The following is a 22,936-nucleotide window of genomic DNA, read 5'->3' as shown; positions in this document are numbered from 1 at the left end:
ATTTGTGAATGTTTTTATATCTCCTTCATACTTGAAGGATAGCTTTGATGGGTATAGTATTCTTGGCTGAAAGTTCCTCTCTTTCAGGGCTTTAAATATTGGGGTCCACTCTCTTCTAGCTTGTAGAGTTTCTGCTGAGAAATCTGATGATAATCTAATAGGCCTTCCTTTATATGTTGTACTCTTCTTTTCCCTGGCTGCCTTGAGAATTTTTTCTTTGTCATTGGTTTGTGTCATCTTTATTATGATGTGCCTTGGAGTGGGTTTGTTGGGGTTAAGAAAACTTGGTGTTCTGTTTGCTTCTTGAATTTGAGGCTTTAGTTCCTTCCACAGGCTTGGGAAGTTCTCGTCTATTATTTGTTTGAGTATATTCTCCATTCCATTTTCTTTCTCTTCTCCCTCTGATATACCTATTATTCTTATGTTATTCTTTCTGATGGAGTCAGACAATTCCTGTAGGGCTTTCTCATTTTTTATTATTCTTGAGTCTCTTTCTTCTTCTCTCTGTTGTGCCTCAAGTTGTTTGTCTTCTATTTCACTAATCCTATCTTCAATCTGGGCTGTTCTGTTAGCTAAGCTTGTTACCTCGTTTTTCAGCTCGTGAATTGAGTTTTTCATTTCTGTTTGATTTGTTTTTATAGTTTCAATTTCCTTGGTAATATATTCTTTGTGTTCATTGAGTTGTTTTCTGATCTCCCTATATTGCCTTTCTGTGTTTTCTTGTATATCTCTGAGTATTTTTAAGATTTCTATTTTAAATTCTCTGTCATTTAGCTCCAAGGCTTCCAATATGTTAAGTCTTTTCTCCATAGATTTTTCCACATCTATTTGTGTTACCTCTCTTTCTTTTGTATCCATAATATTTGATTTCCTCTTTCTTATCGGCATCTGAGGGTGGTCTTATTGATAGCACGCGGGCGCACTCCCTGGCGGCTTGAATGAGCGTCGCTGCGGTAGCTTCCTCCACACCCTCGTCTCTCAGATTCAAGTGATAACAGTCCTTTTGCTTTCAGTTTGTGTGGAACTCCGGAATGCTCCGAGGATAAATTTTTCTGTTTCTAGTTGATAAATTTGTTGTGATTTAGGGGAGAGCTGTCGGACGCGCTTCTCACGGCGCCATTTCCGTGACGTCACACCAATCCTTAAAAATTTAACAATGGTATCTGAAAAGCAGATAATATGCAAAGTACCTATAGAACTCAACCTAATAACAACCAATTTTAAAGTGGACAGAAACTAAATAAATATTTTTCCAAAGAAAACATACAAATGACCTGTTATTAAAAAGGTGCTCAACATTACTAATCATCAAGGAAATGCAAATCAAACTCATTGAGACCACATCACACCTGTTAGAATGGCCATCTTCAAGATAATAGTTAACAAGTGTTGGTGAGGGTGTGTAAAAGAAGAGAACCATTGTACACTGCTGGTGAGAATGTAAATTGTTTCAGCTGCTATGAAAAACACAGTGAAGGTTCATCAAAAAATTAAAAATAGAACTAACATACAACCCAGAAATTCCATTTCTGGGTCTATACAGAAATATTATTCAGCCATGAAAAAGAAGGAAATCCTTCAATTTGTGACAACATGGATAGAACTTGAGAACATTATGCTAAGAGATAAACAAAGACAAATACTGTATTATATTACTTATATATAGAATCAAAACAGCCAAACTTGTAAAAACAGAAAGTAAAGTGGTGGTTGCCAAGGGCAGTGGTTGGAAGTGGCAGAAATAGGAGAGATATTTAAGGGTACAAACTTAAAACTAGTAGATAAATAAGACCTGGAGATATAATGTATATCATAGTGATTATAGACAACAAAATCTTATCAGAAACATCAAATTTGGCCCTGGCCAGTTAGATCAGTGGTAGAGAGTCGGCCTGGTGTGTGGATATCCCCAGTTTGATTCCCTATCAGGATACACAGGAGAAGAGCTCATCTGCTTCTCCACCCCTCCCCTTCTCACTTCTCTCTCTCTCTTTCTCTCCCCCTCCTGCAGCCATAGCCCAATTGGAGCAATTTGGCCCCGGGTGCTCAGGATGGCTCCATGGCCTCTGCTTCAGGTGCGAAGAAAAGCTCAGTTGTTGAGCAACAGAGCAACAATGCCCCAGATGGGCACAACATCACCTCCCTGGACTTACCAGGTGGATCCCCATAGGGGCACATGTTAGGGTCTGTTTCTCTGCCTCCCCTCCTCTCACTGAATTTTAAAAAAATCTAATTTACTAAGAGACTACGTCTTAATTATTTCTATCAAAATAAAGAAATAGCCTGACCAGGCGCTGGCACAGTGGATAGAGCATCGGACTGGGATGTGGAGGACCCAGGTTTGAGAACCCGAGGTCGCCAGCTTGAGCGCAGGCTCATCTGGCTTGAGCAAAAAGCTCACCAGCTTGGACCCAAGGTCACTACCTCAAACAAGGGGTTATTCGTACTGCTGAAGGCCCGCAGTCAAGGCATATATGAAAAAGCAATCAATGAACAACTGAGGTGTTGCAACGAAAAACTGATGATTGATGCTTCTCATCTCTCTTTGTTCCTGTCTGTCTGTCCCTTTCTATCCCTCTCTCTGACTCTCTCTCTGTCCCTGTAAAAAAGTAAAATAAAAAATTAAATTTAAATAAATAAATATGTGACATTATAGAAGGGTTAGCTATCCCTACAATAACAATCATAGAGCAAAATATAAAAGTATCAAATCAGCATAGTATGTACCTTAAATTTAAAAATTTAACAATGGTAACATTTTAAAAAATATTTTTGCCATAACAGGCAAATTTTCATGAAATATATAGAAGATTTTATCTTAAATGTTTTGCTACTCATAAAGAAGTGTCTCCTCCCAGATTTCACCCAGCATGCTATTTTCAGCCAAGTCAAATTTTACTTGAGGTGGCAATCCCAGATTAAAGTGCCAGTCCTTCCTGACACAAGATTAAATTCCTCTTATGTAAAAAATTTTAACTCAGCAAATGTTCCTCATGCAGCAGTGTAATTTGTCCTATTGCTCCCTGGATTTATGACATGACATGGAAATATAAAACTGGAGCTATTCCATGGGGCAAAAAACAAAAGGCTAATTTCTCTTTTCTCTGGCTGATACAGTAGTATCATAGGATTGTCAGCAAGAGACATCTATTCTGTTGTTATCTGAAAAAAAGAGAACATCTAATAACTGATTTTCAAAAAGAACTTTTTTTAAAGGTAACATTATAATTTATCTATTTATCAAGATGGGTTTTAGAAAAACAGTTCAGAGACAGTGGTCACTATATCAGCTTACCCAAAGATGACTAAATTCTGGTCTACAGAATTTTTCAGATATAATTCCTTTTATTTCCTACTCTGGTTTAAGGCAATACATTTAAGAGCAAGAAACATAAAAAACAGACTAAGAATAGAAACTAAAAATTTAAACCTCTAAGGCCTACAGTATTAATGTCTCAGTTTCTGTATCAGGGAAATGGAGAAAAATATTTTTGTTGTTTTTATTTTGGTGAGAATTTGCTGTTATTTATAAAAATATATTTATAAGATATTTTGTATGTGATTGTCTAATACAATGTCATAATTTAAGTCTACCTTCTTTTCAACTCATTTTTCAGGAATTAATACTGAATTTAAGGTAAAGAAATAAACACATTTTTAAATATATTTATAGCTTGCAATATAAAACCAAAGCATAGCCCTGGCTGGTTGGATCAGGGGTTGAGCATGAGCCTTGCATGTGAGTGTCCTGGGTTTGATTCCTGATCAGGGCACAAAAGAGAAGCAACCATCTGCTTCTCTATCCCTCCTCCTCTCCCTTCCCTTCCCTTCCCTTCCCTTCCCTTCCCTTCTCTCTCTTTCTCTCTCTCTCTCTCTCTCTCTCTCTCTCTCTCTCTCTCTCTCTCCCTCCCTCCCACAACTATGCCTTGTTTGGTTTAAGCACATCGGCCCAGGGGACTGAAGATGGTTCCATGGAGCATCTGCCTCAGGTGCTAAAAATTGCTAGGTTGCGAGCATGGCCCCACATGGGCAGAGTACTGGCCCTAGAAGGGGATTTCTGGGTGGATCTCAGCTGGGGCTCATGCAAAGTCTGTCTCTTTATCTCCCCTTTTCTCACTTGGAAAAGAAGAAAAACAAACAAACAAAAAACCCAAAGCATTATAAAAGCAAGATAATAGCTTACTTAAAACAAGTTCATGTGGAATAATGTAACCTTTATTATAAAAATAACTTGATGTTTTTGAGTTTTCCACAAAGAAACAGTAAAGACAAACAAAGCAAAAAAAGAAGAAAAGTTGCAGCTTACTTGCTGGTGAAGAAAGCAAGGAACTTCCGACTCCAGATTCTGGTCGTATTTCTTGCTGGTTTTTTGACTCCTGGGTATTCTCCTCTTCTTGACTAAGTGTTGCAGACACACCCATTGGATTTTTTCTGCCAACTGAAATTAAGATTTTAAAAGATGTCATCCTCTCAAAATCACTGTTTCTTCTCAGAAAACTCACTGTATGTTCAGTATGCAAGTTTAAGATTTTGCTATTGTTTCTTCTCAATGTCTAGTCAAATCTTTTTTACTCTGCATTACATAGTTATCAGAAAATAACTTAATATTCTTAGCAGCAGGGTATGCATGAATGGTATTCCTATAAAATCTATTCACTGCTTTGTAAATCAAAGCAATAATTTAATGCCACAGTATGAATCGAACAGGACAGTTTTCCTATAGATTGCAATCAGGATCTCACACAGTACAGTGTACAGATGATATATTGTCTGGTATGTTGTGGAATTGTGCAATTCCTGAAACCTGTATAATTTTGTCATCCCAGTAGATTCAATAAAAAGGAAAAAGATTAAATAAAGAAAAACTCCTTGATAATCTGGTACTTTGCCTTTAACAAAAGGAGAAACTGACTAAAACATCATTTCAACAATACTTCATGTGACTTTACTAAAATATGAGAATCAAAAAATATACTTATGCCTATAAGTGAAGAAAACATTAGCTATTTTTTTGTATTTTACTTAAAAGTAATTTATTTTGGTGTCTTGCTCAGGAACAGATATCTCCAACTTAGTTGATTAATGATTCTAACTTTATAGTATATGCTCATGAGTGCTATTTGTACTTAGGATTTCAAAAATTAATTTGTTTTTGTTTTATTCTTCAGGATCAGTAATAGTACAGCCATTTTTAAGTGGTAGTAATTCATATAATGATTGTCAGATTTTTGAGGCCTGACTAGCAACAAAAAATTATACCGATGTCTGATTCTACATAATAATAAATAATAGTAGCTATTTCTTGATACCACAATTGCAGTCAATAATTGAAGATGACTCATAAAATATATGTTAGCATAGGAAGGCATAACAACCTCATAGTTATGGTGAACAGGAATTAGAAAAATTAATCTCATGGAGTGATGGCACAGCTCATACAATACTGGTGTCTGACCATGACCATATTGTCATATATATCCTTCAATGATTATAGGACACAGTTTCAGACAATAATAAGCTTTTAAACACAAAACCCTGTGAAACATGCTTTCCACATGGTTTACTTATAATGCAATGCTTAGACACTGGAGATTGATGCTAGTAAAGAAACTATAAAATATTAAAAGATAACTAGAACTATGTATGCCAAGGGTAAATTAACTCTAGCAAAAGAAAAATAAGTATAATTAAGGGTACATTTTATTATGATCCAATTAAGAGATCCATAATTGAAGGTCTACTAATAATGTAGAAATCCAGGATTTACAAAAACAAGATAAACTCTCTTCCAGTCAATGCCATAAGCATAAAAATAAGCCAATGAATAAGATATGCTTTTGACCAGGGGTCCCCAAACTACGGCCCCGAGGGCCACATGCGACCCCCTGAGGCCATTTATCCGGCCCCACTGCACTTCCGGAAGGGGCACCTCTTTCATTGGTGGTCAGCGAGAGGAGCATAGTTCCCATTGAAATACTGGTCAGTTTGTTGATTTAAATTTACTTGTTCTTTATTTTAAATATTGTATTTGTTCCCGTTTTGTTTTTTTACTTTAAAATAAGATATGTGCAGTGTGCATAGGGATTTGTTTATAGTTTTTTTTTATAGTCTGGCCCTCCAATGGTCTGAGGGACAGTGAACTGGCCCCCTGTGAAAAAAGTTTGGGGACCCCTGCTTTTGACATTAACGGGGTTTAGAGCTCACAAGGAGAACATGTAAATAATATATATACTGATGAGTGCTGTAACAGACACATGCACAGAGTGCCTGAGGAACACAGAGAAAACAATTAATGTGCCAGTCTAGAAATTAGAGGCTAGCACACAAAGGGCTGAACATCAGGGTCAGCCTAAGCAGACTGAGAAGTGGGAACGAGCATCTCTCATCTCTCTACTTTCCCAACATCGGCTTCTCAGGATTATACTTCCTCCTCAAAAATGTCAATATGTTTTTTTTATAAATATAATAGTTGCTTTGATAGTAGAAATTCAGGACTTAGAAGTCACTTTGTTTAAAGGTCATCTAGGATGTACCTATCCCATAGAGCAGGATGACCATTTTGCCTTTGGACCTGGTTGGTCACAGATGGAGTTCCAAAATCCAAGTATCAAGTGGACCTCCGATAGAGTCACAGCCTACTCTGAATTGGAGTGACTCTTACCATTTTATTCTCTACGACTCACTTTCACAATTTAAAAGTACTGTGAAAAATATCAACCACAACATAAAATAAAACCTGGGATAAAAGTGAAAGAACCAGAAGTGTCTGCCTGGAAATACAATTGAAAGGAATGTGTGACACATATAGCTGGAATGGAATGATTAATTATTCACCTCAGACAGTCTCCTTATAACCAAAAGTTTATTAATAAAAAGATTCACCAGACAGAATGGCTGTAACTCTACAAATAAAATAAGCATAACTTTTTGGTTTTTTGAACTTAGAAGGTAAAACAGCTAAAGCACAATAACAATGTGTTGTCTTCATATGACATGTGTATTTTAAATCCATAATGTCTATTTTATTATTTAAAATGCATTTTTCCCAAATAAGATCATAATATACATATTCAGGAGCTGATGAATTGGGTATATGACAATATTTTGTTTATATTTTGAAATTCAAATAATCTTAGCAGACTATCATGTAGCATGAATAAATTTTCAAAAAATATTTTAATAAAAGCTTCCATAAGACTTATATACCTGATAGAAATTTCTCTAGTTGCAATAAAAATGTAATATTTAACACATTTCTTCAGTCCTGCATTTTTTCAGGTTACTAATCCCCCAAACATCACAATTTATATACAGAAGATGGCTGATACCATAAAACTGGGCTGGAACTAGGACAAGAGAATTCATTATGCATAATGTTTGTGCATAATTTGTCTCTATTATGATACTTATAAAACTTGGATATGTTCACTGTTACCTAGATATTTGAAAAAAGTAACAGTATGTTGAAGTTAATGAAAAGTCACAAATTATCTTGATCCAGTCAGAGTTCTTTAAATAATACCTCACACAGTGTGGTCTTATTAAATGAGATTATAAAGGTGGGCTTATTACCCAGAACAATAAAAAGAATAAACTCCTAAATCACCCATATATCTAGATAATCCATTGAGAACCTTCTCCATGGGCTCTATATAATAACTGAGCATGTAAGTAAATAAAGTCTGACCTTTTTATACTTTATCCTACCTATAAGTTTCATAGTACTGACTGTAGATGTAAATTCAGGAAGAATACAATGAAGAGGTTATGCTACACAAGCTAGCTGGCACAGCTACATGACAGTGGGTTAAATGACTTTTATTGTAACTTCTCAATACACAATTAAGTAATTAAACCAATCCTAGCCAAATTGTAAATCAAGAAACCCAGTCACAGAGAAGCTAAGTGATTTTTCCAAAATGTTTAAAAGAGAGCATGGGAGGTATTGCTTTTCTTCCAAAAATCTGTCAACTCTATTTAAGTTTAAAAGACATACCATGATGAATTAGAGAAGAAACCAATGAAATTGAAAACATAAAATCAATAGAAAAAAAATCAATAAAACCAAAATCTGAGTCTTTAAAAAGATCAGTACACTAGACAAGACTTTCATCAGGCTAACTGAAAAAGGGGACAACCCTTTTTTTAATGTTCATATCCTATGGACATTAAAAGGATAATATAGAATATGAACAACTCTGTATCACAGACTTGGCAGCCAAATGATCTGACCCAAAAAAGAAATAATCTGAATAGGCCTATAATATCTACACTGCTCACAAAAATTAGGGGATATTTCAAAATGAACATGAAGCAATAAAATATTTCCTAATTTTTGTGAGCAGTATTGTAAAAAGATTAAATCAATACTTAACCTTTCAAAACAAAAATAACCAGGCCCAGATGGTTTCCTGGAGAATTTTATCAAACATTTAAGGGAGAAATTATATCTATACTAATCTACTATAATCTCTTTCAAAGCATAGAAACAGAGGATATACTTCATAAGTCATTCAATGAGGTCAGTATTACCCTAATATCAAAACCAGGCAAAGACATTATAAGATAATAAAACTGCAGACCAATACCTCTGAGGAATATAGATATAAAAATCCTCAAAAAAGTATTAGTAAATTGACTCCAACAATTCATATAAGGATTAATACACCAAAACCAATTGGGATTTATCTCAGGTACGTATACAAGGTTTGTTTCACATTCAAAAATCAATTAATAAGGATTTTTAGGTCAGTGAAATATTCTGTGGATACATGTCATTATACATTTGTCCAAACACGTAGAATGTACACAACAAAGAGTGAACTGTAATGCTACTATGGACTTCGAGTGATTATGATGTGTCAATGTAGGATTATCAACTGTAACAAATGTACCATCTGGTAGAATTTTAATAGGGAAGGTTACATATGTGTGGGGGCAGGAGGTATTGAAGAAGTTTCTACCTTCTCTTCAATTTTTCTGTGAACCTTAAATGGTTCAGAGAAAAAAAGTATTTTTCATATCTCACTGAAAAAAAAAATTCAGTACTAGGAGCTCTTCCTTTCTTTAATAATTTTAACCACACATACTTGTATAGCATTTACTGAGTATGAGAAACTCATACTAGCCTACTCTAAAACTAGCCTACGTTTTTAGATAGGCTAACTCATAATTCTCACACCCTCATTGAGTCAAGGCACTTTTCACTCTCTTTTTATAAAGAATAAGCATTTTTGTACAGGTACTCTGAAAGAGTACACAGCTAGCCAGAGGACAAACCAGGATTTGAACACTGGCCTGGGGGCTGAAACACCACTTTTGCCTCTACTCTGCTGTACATCCAAGCATCTTGCTGTTTAGGTGGTAAACCTAGCTAATGAGACTGCATTATCACAGACAGGATACAGCAGTGCCCTTTGTGTCTTCATGTGCCTTGCCAGACTAAGCAGTGCATAGAGACACACATCAGGATAGGAGTTTCTAAGGAGGCTTGGGAAAAACAGATATCTTCCCCCCCAGGAAGGCCTCCAATGGAGTCTCTTGAAATTCATTCTTACTGTTCTCCTCCTACCACAATCTAATCCCTTATCCAGTCCCTTTATTGTTAAAATAGCCTGGCAATTTCAACTCTGTCTTCCTGAACACTCTGAGAAAAAGTTATTGCTGTTAAAAAAGAAAAAAAACTATGAATTTTGCTCTCTCTGAATTGAAACACCAACAACTCCAAACTTTCAACAGTTTCAAGAGATTTATTTATTTTTTTTATTTTTGGTATAGGGCAAGTTCAATCTATCAAATATAGATAGTCTAGTTAGAAAAGATTCTAAAAATGATAAAAAATGACTTGGAGTACTATAAACATTTAAATAAACATTTGTCACTCTTCACAAAGCCCTGTAAAATAGAGTTCTCTAAGACTTTCCAAGTCATTGATCCCTTTGAAAATATGCTTCTTCCCACTTCAAATGCACACATGCATATTTGCACACAATTTATTTGTTCAAAATATACTTAAAATTCAAAAGGTTCACAAATTCAAACTAAAAGATCTTACTGTAATGCAATGTTATTATCATTCACAGATGACAAAATGAAGGTACAGTCAGGTTAATTAATCAATTTGGGACATACTACTGCATATGAAAACAAAACCCAAATGTTCCTGACATGAACTCTCATTTATTTCATGATACACCATTCATTCAGACAACAACATATTATGAGCATGTACTTTGCTGCCTCTGGGAATACAGTGTGAGCAAATGTTATTTTTAGTACTGCATGGTAAGAGAAGTTCCAACATGTGCTGTGAGGTAACTTCTAACTTAGGAAAACTTTAGAAAGGGCTTCAGGAGAGCATTTAATTCCATGCCAGTTAGGAATCATGAGGTCAATGTTATCAGACTGAGCTTCAAAGGTGATTGATTGCGTTATGTACATCATCAACTGAATATTATATGAATTCTCCAAACTTACTGAAAATCCATCTCAGTGACTTGTTCTTCACTGTTAAGAGAAAACATGAACCAATCAATACATTAAATGTCTGTTTAGTATTTGGTTCAAGAGTTTCACATAGCTTACAATGAAAGGTTTTATAAGGAAATTGCCAGCAAGCTTCAATAGCTCAAAGACAAGGCCAATTTTACCATGATATATTTACATGTTTCACTCAGCAAAACCTAGTCTTTCTTTCTGTGTGTCTCCTCTGCTTTCACACAGAAAACACTTTGACACTGACACTTCTAGTCACCAAGTTTATGGTGGTTTTCTCTGCACCAAACATTTCTGTAACACTAGCTGGTTGTCCCACAGTCTAACTTAAATCTAATATCTTTTATCTGAAGATGGCATTAGTCCATAGACTAAGGATTCAGTCCCACAAGATTATCCTCACTTCAGGTGTCAATCTCAAATCCAGTTTGTCAACTGTGCTTCCAACAAACAGGCTATAAACCCAATGTTCCCACATGCCCTTCCATGGGTTCTATTAATTTGCTCACAGAACTCAGGCAAACACATTTACCAATTTATTAAAGGATGTGATGAAAGATACAGCCAAATGAAAAGATACACAGTGTAAAGTCTGGAAGGGTCCTGACCACAGGATCTTCAGTAACTGTGGAGCTGAGGTGCACATCCTCCCAGTACATGGATGTCCTCACCGACCTGGAAGCTCCTCAAATCTCTAACTGTTGGGATTTCATGGAAACTTGCTCACATAATAATGACTAACTCCATTATCATCCCCTCTCCACTCTCTGGAGAAGTTGGGGGGTGGGTTGAAAATTCCAAGCTTCTAATCATGGCTCGATGTATGAGTCATCTCAATAAAACAAAAGAAGCTCCTAGTGTTCTTATGACTGAGAAATTCACAAGTGTTTTAGGAGCCCTGTGTCAGAGACAGAATCAAAGACAAAATGTTTGAACAAGAGAAGCTCCTTGTGTTCCTATCAGTTAAGAATTTATAAGGGTTTCAGGAGCTCTGTGCCAGGAAGCAGGGGGCAGAGACAACTATATGCATACTTTCTATTATCTTGCAGTTTTTCTCTACATTTTTGTTAACATCTTTGTTTTCCTGATCTGGCAGAAAAATTCAGCATTATCTAGAGATTAAAGAGTGTGGGGAGAATGGGTAAAAGTAGAAGAACTATCCACACAAGACAGAATTTCCAACGGTGCACACCAATACAGCAAACAGGAGCCTTTATACAGCAGGTGTTACTTGTCCTCTTTTGTAGAAGTGTGCAGAGTCTAATGTTAATTACAATCAAAATAAATCCTTTAAAGGAGTTATAGCAACCAATTCTGTAGGCACCCTTTAATTACAGTCCCAGGTAGGGAAAATAAGACTTGATTTAGAAGCCAAAGGGCTCATGGTGCACACATAGATTTCTTTAAGTCAAGTATTAATAGAAATTGTATTCTAAAGAAACATTGATGCTTCCACACCCTTCCTCAGAATTCCTAGGACTCACAATGCTCCAATAAAATTTCCATAGCAACATCTCTGGCATTCTTGCCCTTATTAAAACACAAAGTTGCCTTACTATACTTAGAAATGACATCTTTAGGGCTAATATTTCTTGGAACAGTCTATTTCTGTATAAATGTTGACATTTATGGGACTAGCAGTGAGATTCCAGGTGAATAAGAACTTCATGGCCAATCGGGGTATCTACAATAGCAGGGAGAGAAACACTTTTCTGACTTTCAATATCAATCTATTCAAAGATTCTGAGAATACAAACAGGTAACACATAGAATGCACTACCTCAAGAAAACTCAAACCTTGAAAATGTCAGCCAAGCCCACAAAAGTTCAGATGACTTGTAATGTTCCAAGTATTCTCTCTTGAAGGTCATGCAACAGGTGTTTCCAATTATAATATTTACACCATTTCTTTAAAATAGGCTTTATAACTTTACTTCTATTAATTGCCTTTTCCTACTGAATCAATGAGAAAATTTTATCCCAAGACTGTCCACGTTCATGAATTCTCATATAATAACAAAATATATGAGCCATACATAATGTATTGGGCTAAAAACACAATGACAAATTTGTCACATCAATGACAAATGGTGCTGTAATCATTTGTACAGTTTGAAAATGAGACAGTACAAGGCTAGGAATTTTAAATTTTCTTTTAATTTAAAATTTAGAATCTTTTGGAATACCCTATTTCCCCTTTATCTGCACTTTTGCTTTCCCTGGTTTCAGTGACCCATGGCCAACTGTGGTTGGAAATTATTAATCATAAATAAACAATTCATATGTTTTAAAATTGTGGGTCATTCTGAGGAGCATGATGAAATCTTATACCATCCTGCTCTTTTGCACCTGGGACATGCAGCATCCCTTTGTCCAGGATTTCCACATTGTATGTTCTATCTACCTGTCAGTCACTTAGGGGATTGACTGTCAACACTCCAGTGCTTGTGATAAAGTAATCCTTATTTTACTTAATAATGCCACATTCACATGATTTTTATTACACCATGTTGTTATAATTTTACTATTTTATGTTATTTTTGTAAATCCTTTACTGTGTCTAATTTATAAATTAAATTTTATCAGAGGTATATATGTATAGGAAAAAACACAGTATAGCTAAGGTTGAGTTCTCTCTGTGGATTCAGGTATCCACCTTGGAATATATCCCAGAAGGATAAGAGGAGACTACTGAGGAGAAGCAATCTTTATATTGAGGTGTAGAGTATCATAGTATGTTTGAAAAATCCTGCCATTTATTGTTTTCAGGTGAAAAGAGATACCTGCACTGAATGCATAAATGCATACTATTCTTGAGAACATTCATAAATGTTAATTTAACTAACATTAAATTCCACTATTATCCTCATGAGTTAATCCAAATAGAAAGATCTTGTTAATCACAGGAATTTGCACCTAATAATAAGGTTAACTTGTAAGACTTAAGCATGATACCTGATAGTCCAAAGTCAGGACAAGAGAAAGCTCTGTACAGACAGTAGAAACAGAAACCTCTAGGTGATTAATTCTCCACAGGCTTGACAACTAGTGCCAAAACCACACTGTGTAAATTGAAGAAAATAATTTATTTTTAAGTAAAAGTCAGAAAATTGTTTTTAAATATAAGACTGCAGCCCATGTTTTTTGTTTAAAAATATACCATTAGTGCCTGACCAGGTGGTGGCGCAGTGGATAAAGCGTCAAACTGGGATGCGAAGGATCCAGGTTCAAAAACCCGAGGAAGCCAGCTTGAGTGCGGGCTCATCTGGTTTGAGCAAAGCTCACCAGCTTGAGCCCAAGGTCACTGGCTTGAGCAAGGGGTCACTCAGTCTGCTGTAGCCCCCTGGTCAAGTCACATATGAGAAAGCAATGAACAACTAAGGTGCTGCAATGAAAAATTGATGCTTCTCTTCTATCCTCCTTCCTGTCTGTCTGTCCCTCTCTCTGTCTCTCTGTCTCTGTCACAAAAATAAATAAATACATGCATATACATACATACATACATACATACCTTTAGTAGGTGGATAAAGATATATAACACACACCTTCATAGAAAAAAACATCTTGAAAATACATACATCAAAATATAATTTATATTTCTTTATAAATTACATAGGTATATTTTTAAATTTTTCCACAATTACATGTATTATTTATAATAAAAATGGGAAAATTATATAAATAGTTCACAGATACCTATCAACCAGTTTAATCAACATAAAATCAGTCTAAGCCATATTTGCTATAAACTTTTTTTTAATTTTATGTATTGATTTTAGAGATAGAAAGAAAGAGAGAGACATAGATCTGTTCCTGTATGTGTCCTGAAGGGATCAATCCAGCAACCTCTGTGCTTCAGGATGATGCCCTAACCAACGAAGCCACACAAGCAGAGCACTATACATTTTTAAAGTTAATTCACAGTCACTGGAGAAATTCAATCTTTTTTTCAAAACCATTATAAAATAATAAGAATGCAGTCTCAAAAAATAATAAAAAATAGTATATCTACTCTTCAAAGTCATATTAAATGATGAAACCTGTGCCTTGCAGTGCCTGGCACAAAATAACTCATTGTAAATGTTAGCTGTTATTACTGAAAAAAGGACTGTCGCATACCCTTAACTCATTTGCTTCCCAACAGCTCTAATGAGTAGATAGGGAAGATGTTAGTATTATTCTGGTTACAGAAACCAAAGCTTTTTTATGTTAATACAGCTGGTAAGTGGAGAAGAAAACTCAAATCATCCATGGTCTAGTAACAGAACTAAATTATGGAACCTGTATAAAAGAATGATTTTGTTTCTATGAGCTCTATTCATATAACCTAGTTTGACAAACATGGCCTTCTATTATCTCTTTCTTGCATATTGCCATAAATTATTTTTTCTACTCATCTTCTTTTCTAATTATTGCTATTTCTTATTTCTTATCCTTCCTTCACTGCTTCCTCCTTTTTATTACTTGTTTTTCTTCCTTTGTTCTTCCAGCATGGTTGCTGGCCCCAGCTAGCTATGTCCCACTGCTTTTTCTTCTACTCCAGCCTGTATCTTTCTACTTTCTCCCAAGTCATCTGTTTCCCTCCAGTGTTCCAGAGACAGGTGGTATACCCCTCTTGTTGAGAAGGAGTGATACTCTGTGCCTGCCTGTGAGAAAACAGAGGGCAGAAAGGGTGGTGGTGTACATGCCAGTGAGTTAAGTGGTACTAACTAGCCCAACAATTTATAAAATTTTAAATATGGCAACTAAAGTTTAAAATGGAATTGATCCAGGTAGCACAAAGAATAGAACCAGATATACCATCATGTTAAAATACAGATTTTTTTTTTTTTTTTTTGGTATTTTTCTGAAGCTGGAAACGAGGAGAGACAGTCAGACAGACTCCCGCATGCGCCCGACGGGGATCCACCCCGCACGCCCACCAGGGGGCGACGCTCTGCCCACCAGGGGGCGATGCTCTGCCCCTTCGGGTCGTCGCTCTGCTGCGACCAGAGCCACTCCAGCACCTGGGGCAGAGGCCAAGGAGCCATCCCCAGCGCCCGGGCCATCTTTGCTCCAATGGAGCCTTGCTGCGGGAGGGGAGGAGAGAGGAAGGAGAGGGAGAGGGGTGGAGAAGCAGATGGGCGCTTCTCCTGTGTGCCCTGGCCGGGAATCAAACCCGGGACTTCTGCACGCCAGGCCGACGCTCTACCACTGAGCCAACCGGCCAGGGCTCTTTTTTTTTATTCTTATTGTAAACTGTCTTTGGTAGAATATTTTATATAAATATATATGATCTAGACATATATATATATCATATATATAATGCCCTACAGTTTTATATTATATATATTTTAAATATATATAAAATTTCCTACAGATTTTATATAAATATATATACATTAAAGGGTGGGTAGACTTTGATAAGAAAAGAGAAGTTAAATAAGAGTCAGACTAAGAACATCATCCAGATTTTGATTATGCAAAAATCCATGGTACTACATCACAGAAAAATTAAACTGCAGACTATATTTTGAAATAATTTAAGAACTCAACAGAGTTACCACAGTAACCTTGGAATTCAAGCAAATGCATTCTAAGTTTAAATTGTTTAAGTAAGGACTTCAGATCCTTACTTCGATTTCCTAGAGGCCCTAAACTTAGATATGAAAAACCAGTTTCAAAATATTCACATGTCTGTCCAATTCTTAAACACTTTCTCCAGATCTTATCAAATATCATCTGCGTTTATCTTTTTCCCTTCTTCTTTTATATTGTGATTATTAAAAGTTAATAGCAATGAAGCTGAGAATGTTTCTAATAGTCTTATCCCCTCGGTATATATGGAGATATTCTTAAATGCAAAATACAAGCACACACATGCATGCAGACACATACACACAAATTTATACACTTGATTTAAAAAACTATAAAGGAATTTGATGTAACAAAATCTTCTTGTCTATCTATCATTAAATATCAAAATTTGATATAAGTGGTCTTTATTATGTATTTTTTACTGCTTCTACAACCAAAAAAGAAAAAACCTAACAGTAGAGTTATGCTGAGAAAAAAATATGATTAAATTATAACTGTACATAAACCATCACAAAGCAAAACAACAAAGAATTTTAGAGTAAACGTACATTTGATGACTTGTGGATAGAAGAATACATTCCCATTCTTGGTATAAATAACTGGTCTTGCCTGTCCATCTGACTGAAGTCCAACAAACAATCCTGGACTTATTGTAGATTCCAGGCTTATAGATGCATTTTCCAAGTTCTTCTTAATTTTAAAATGACAGTCAATATCTCCTGTACCCTACAATCAATAAAACATTATTTCATAAATGTGAGCAAATACTGAAGGACAGACTTTTAAATCAATCACTTCACAAGAATGTTATTTTGCTTTTTTTTTATCCTTATGACAAATTTAGAAACTTTTGCTTGCATAATTTCACTACATACCTCATTTCATCCTGTTCCATGAGATCCAGAAACAGATCATGTGATTGGCTAGGACAAAGTCACACACCCTGAATCACAGAGAAGCTTCAATTCAGGAGAAAGCAATGTGTGCTATATTTTGGTTCAGTATTGATCATCTTTATCAGTGAATAGAGAACAGTGAAATGCAAAATTTTTCTTTTGGAAAATAATATAATGATGGAAAGAGGAAAATTCTTATCATAGTTTATTTATATTTAAACATAAATCAATTTTCTGTGCTGGTCCACATTTTCTAGGTTAAATTGCTACCACTAAATTGACATCACACATAAATTACTCAAAGATAATATGAAAAAAATTTAAAAATTAGAAGCCTAGAGGTAATCTATACATTAGATCATCAAAATCACCTATCTCTTATTTTATGACATTTATAACCTAATATAAATTTTACTTTTTTCACATTTTATGGTCTTGAAAGAGTTTTCTTATAATATTTAAGAATTCTAGAAAATAAATTTTATGAGACTGAATTAAAATTTTGAATAGCAATTCATATTATTTGTAAAAAATAATTATATTCTTATCTCTGCTAAAAAATGTGAGGTTCTGTAGGTAGGAATAAAATGCCTGTTGTCTATTTCTTTCCTAATATAAATATAAATTAAGTCACTTCTATCATCTGTTCTTGTTATAGATAAAATAAAACTCTGACTTTGATTTGTTCATGGCCAAGTAGAGGACAAAATCACATATACAAATAATAGTATGCAAGACCAATAGGCTAGAAATGTACTCCTTGAATTGAAAGAGGAAAAATAAAAGGCACTTAACTCAAAAGAATAAGGAATGATTTCTTGGAGAAGGTGCAACTAAATAGAGGAAAGTGGGGAGTTGGGTGGAAGACAGGGAATTCAGGCAGAGGAACAGCATGAATGAAAGCTGAGATGCAACAGGCAACATGATGTGTGGATAATGAGCTTCTTGACGTTGCTGAACAACAAAGAGAGGAAGGTGAGTAATGAAAGGTCAGATTAGTTTGTATGCAACACAGGGAACCTGGGTCTTGTCTTAGACTTTGGGAGCCAGCAAAGGATTTGAATGAGAGAGTGATATGAACAGATCTCAAATTGTCTTCAGGAAATTTCTTGAATGTCAAGCTAATATCTCTGTGAAAGAAAAAACTCATTAGCTACCCAATTGGTTATATACAATGTGTCTGTAAAGTCATGATGCACTTTTGACCGGTCACAGGAAAGCAACAAAAGATGATAGAAATATGAAATCTGCACCAAATAAAAGGAAAACTCTCCCAGTTTCATACCTATTCAGTGCAGTTCAATGTGGGCTCATGCACACATTTTTTGGGCTCCTTAGGTAGCTACCCCTACAGCTCCTTAGGTAGCTATACTGTAGAGGTAGTATAGCTTCTACAGACACGTCACTGACTGATGGCCTACCAGAACGGGGTTTCTCCACCAAACTGCCGGTTTCCTTCAACTGCTTATCCCACCGAGTAATGTTATTCCTATGTGGTGGCACTTTGTTATAAACGCGCCGATATTCACGTTGCACTTTGGTCACGGATTCAAATTTAGTGAGCCACAGAACACACTGAACTTTCCTCTGTACCATCCACATCTCGACTGGCAAGGCCGTGGGCTGCTCCGCTGTATACATGGTGTTACATCATCATCTGCACATGCGCACATGCTGCCACATCATCCTACAGAAACTGGGAGGGTTTTCCTTTTATTTGGTGCAGATTTCACATTTCTATCTCTTTTGTTGCTTTCCTGTGACCGGTCAAAAGTGCACCATGACTTTATGGACACACTGTAGCTCTTTAATTTTCTAATATTGATTAATAGAATCTCAGTTCTCTCCTGTTCTTCAAGTATGTAGCTAGCCTTGGAGCTCATTGTATTATTATTATTATTATTATTATTATTATTATTTTATTGATTGATTTCAGAAACAGAAGAAAGGAGAGAAAGAGAGTAACAGAAATATTGATCCATTTCAGTATGTGCCCTGACTAGGGATTGAACTGTCAACAACTACTTGTTGGGACGATGCTCTAACCAATGGAGGTATTCAGCCAGGGTTTCCTATATTATTATTCTTTAAAATATACTTTATTTTCTAGAATAATTTTATATTACCAAAAAATTGAGATGATAGTACAGAGTTCCCATATACCCAGACTTACTTTCTTCTATTATTAACACATGAGAGATTTATTAGAGAACCAATGCTGAGGGGATTCCAAGATGGTGACAGAGTAGGCAAACATTCCAACTTCTGCCTCCCAGAACCAAACTGAAGTTATAACTAAATTTAAGAACAATCATTCTGAAAAACCAATTTAAGACTAAATGAAGAGGAGTTCGCAAACCAAGAAGTCACAAAAGGCACATTGAATGGTAGGGCGAGCTGATACAGGAAGGGGCTGCCCCTGCTCCCAGGAGCAAGCTGCAACTGAGGGTCTGAAGAGACTGTCAGCTGCCAGGAGACTTTCCTGGAGAGATGTGGGTCCAAAAGCCAGGCCAGGAGCGCCAGCCTAGAGCACCAGATCCTAGAAGAGGTGACCACATAGCATTTGGCAGTGAAAAGAGATGAGGTTTCTGTCTGCAAGAAAGAAATGGGAGATCTCAGAGGTGCACGCACCCTCTTAAAGGGCTAATGCAGATGTCTTGTTCACAACAACTTACCTTTGGCTCCAGTGAAGAGAGGACAGAGTACTAGAGTCTCATGAGGAGAGTGTAAAATTGACAGCCTGGGGAACGATGGGGTGAGGGATAGCCTTTAGAACCCCTATGTTGAATCATTTTCCAATAGTGCAGTTATCATCTTTCTTGGGTGGAGCAGTTCCCTCTTTGTGATAGCAGCCGGGGTTGGGGGGAGCAACTGCCCTAACCTCAGGAATCTCTCTTGTCCCACCCTATGGAGATTAGGCCTTGTTAAGAAGTAAGCAGACTTGTCCAGGAAGGAAGGGGCAGAGCAATGATTCAGTTATCTGGTGTTGAGGTGGAGCTATCCCCACACTCTCTCAAGAGTATGATTGCTGCCTTACAGGAAATTCAATAGAAACTGTCCAGGCTGTGGGCAGACCAAATCTATGTATTTCAGAGGCTACACCCACTAGATTCCTAGTGGCCACACCGTACTGAGGTTTGTGAAAAAATTCAGGACAGACTGACACTTTGGGCGCTGGATTGGTAGCCACACCTACCATCTGTCCTAATCCCTAAATTGCCCCAGGCTCTAGACTGTACCAGTGGTTTTTTAAGAATCCAGCCTAACAAGCAGTTAGCAGACAGTGGCAGCAGTAAGTGGCTTTCAGAAAACATTGGGCCTTTTGCTGACTTTCCCTCAGGGATAGGGTTGGTAAAAGCCAGCAGAAGTGTGCAGTTTGGTCCTTTCATGTGCATCTAAGTCCAGCAGAGACAAACATAAACTCTGGTTTGCTTACAGCTCTGCCCTGCCAAGCTGACTTCCACAAGGGGTAGGGAAAGAGGCTCAGAGCACAGACATTCAAAGTATGAGTTATTTGGAAACTATTATTGGGACCAGTCGGGTTTAGCTACTTCCTGGGGGAGGGGCACAATCTGGTCCAATGGAAGACTCTCAATTTTGTTCCCTGAGACCAGGGGTTCCCCAGCTGAAAAAACTTCTGCAGAGAACAATGTGGAGTCACTCCACCCAATCTGAACTTGCTCCTTATCTTGTTGGGGAACAACAGAATTGGAATATCCAGCAGTGGCTGAGGGATTAGGCTCTGGAGTAGGGGCCACTTTCTCTATACTGAGCCCCTGACCAAGAGATCCCTGAAGTATAAGGGTACCACTAATGTTATCATCCTGACCTCAATTGCTCTTATACACTAAGCTTGCAACTTGTGGAGCAGTTTGTGGGTGAGGCCAGTCCGTGCCCATTCTACAATATTTCCCCAGAATATTCTGTAGGAAGACCAGGCAACTAAAAAATGACATGGGGCATCTAAAAAGTGGAGGCAAATCATAAGAAACTTGGGAACTTTTATGCAGCTGCTGTCAGCTATAAACAGGAGGAAGTTGAACCTTATACCAAGGTTGGAACCTCCCACACACACGCAAGCACAGAAAGTGAAGATGCAAGCAAAGAAAGTGCAGACACAAGCAGTGAAAAGAACAGTAGCTCCAGACTGGTAGCCCATGGGGGATTACAAACAATGGCTGGCATAAACCCGGCCCTGGCCAGTTGGCTCAGTGGTAGAGCGTTGGCCTGGCGTGCGGGGGACCGGGGTTCGATTCCTGACCAGGGCACATAGGAGAAGCGCCCATTTGCTTCTCCACCCCCCCCCTTCCTCTCTGTCTCTCTCTTCCCCTCCCGCAGCCAAGGCTCCATTGGAGCAAAGATGGCCCGGGCGCTGGGGATGGCTCCTTGGCCTCTGCCCCAGGCGCTAGAGTGGCTCTGGTCGTGGCAGAGCGACGCCCGGGAGGGGCAGAGCATCGCCCCCTGGTGGGCAGAGCATCGCCCCTGGTGGGCATGCCAGGTGGATCCTGGTCGGGCGCATGCGGGAGTCTGACTGTCTCTCCCCATTTCCAGCTTCAGAAAAATACAAAAAAAAAAAAAAGGCTGGCATAAACCCATATCCAAACACTGCCCAAGAGGACCCAGAACCAACAAAATAGTAGTGGGTGTTGGATGACACCAATGCTAGACTCAGTGAACTACACAAATGACAAGCCAAATAAAGGAGTCTAGTGGCACCAGACCCTGCTGAGAATAACTATGATCCATAAGACAGACACTACACAATGCCTAGTAGATGTGATCTAGACTGACCCTCAGAGTTAGCCAGCCTTAAGGGATAACTCCACCCATGAAAGAAATAACTGCATTTAAGACTCACAAACAACAAGAAGGTAAATATAACACTCAAAAAACATTCTTAGAGCAAGGAACTCAGGTGGCCTGGAGGTTAGCACCACTAAGCCTATCTTTTCATGATAATGCCACAACAAATTTGGAAGTCAGAAAATAGCTACCTAATATACAGACAAAATGGGAAAATAAATATGACCTAAATGAACCAACAAGAGAAATCCCCCAAAAAGAATCAAATATAATGGAAGTCACCTAATTACCAGGCACAGAGTTTATAATAATAGATACTAGGATGTTCAAAGATCTTAGAGTAAAAATAGATGAACAAAATGACAGTTTAGTAAGCATTAAAAAAAACAGTGGGCCCTAGCCGGTTGGCTCAGAGGTAGAGTGTCGGCCTGGCGTGCGGAAGTCCCAGGTTCGATTCCCAGCCAGGGCACACAGGAGAATCACCCATCTGCTTCTCCACTCCCTACCCCTCCTTCCTCTCTGTCTCTCTCTTCCCCTCTCGCAGCCAAGGCTCCATTGGAGCAAAGGATGGCCCGGGCGCTGGGGATGGCTCCTTGGCCTCTGCCCCAGGTGCTGGGGTGGCTCTGGTCGCGACAGAGTGATGCCCCGGATGGGCAGAGCATCGCCCCCTGGTGGGCATGCCGGGTGGATCCTAGTCAGGCGCATACAGGAGTCTATCTGACTGCCTCCACGTTTCCAGCTTCAGAGGAATACAAAAAAAAAGTGAAAGTATTAAAAAATCCATGTCAGAAATGGCAAATACAATATCTTTTTAATGTGTGTGTAACAGAGACAGAAAGAGGGACAGATAGGGACAGATAAGGACAGACAAGGGAGAGAGATGAGAAGTAGCAATTCTTTGTTGCAGTACCTTAGTTGTTCATTGATTGCTTTCTCATATATGCCTTGACTGGGGGCTACAGCAGACCTAGTAACCCATTGCTCAAGCAAGCGACCTTGGGCTCAAGCTGGCAAGCCTTGCTCAAACCAGATGAGCCCACATTCAAGCTGGTGACCTCAGGATTTCTACCCTGGATCCTCTGCTTCCCAGTCTGATGATCTATCCACTGCGCCACCACCTGGTCAGGCAGAAAATACAATATCTTAAAGGGAGACCATACTAGAAG

At 37.6% G+C, this 22,936-nt stretch overlaps 1 protein-coding gene across 1 annotated transcript in view; it reads right to left on the bottom strand.

Moving 5' to 3' along the window:
- RP1 (RP1 axonemal microtubule associated) overlaps positions 1 to 22,936 on the bottom strand; it is a 413,345-nt gene that overhangs the window by 209,786 nt on the left and 180,623 nt on the right. Inside the window, exons 16-17 of the mRNA XM_066266133.1 lie at positions 16,620 to 16,797; positions 4,307 to 4,438 (exon numbers count right to left, since the gene is read on the bottom strand). Coding sequence (XP_066122230.1) covers positions 4,307 to 4,438; positions 16,620 to 16,797 — 310 coding nt within the window. The remainder of the gene's footprint in view (positions 1 to 4,306; positions 4,439 to 16,619; positions 16,798 to 22,936) is intronic.

This window comes from Saccopteryx bilineata, chromosome 3, assembly GCF_036850765.1.
Source record: "Saccopteryx bilineata isolate mSacBil1 chromosome 3, mSacBil1_pri_phased_curated, whole genome shotgun sequence".
Lineage (NCBI taxonomy): Eukaryota > Metazoa > Chordata > Mammalia > Chiroptera > Emballonuridae > Saccopteryx > Saccopteryx bilineata.
The sequence above is the reverse complement of the archived record's forward strand: the minus strand, read 5'-3'. Positions and strand labels throughout refer to the sequence as shown.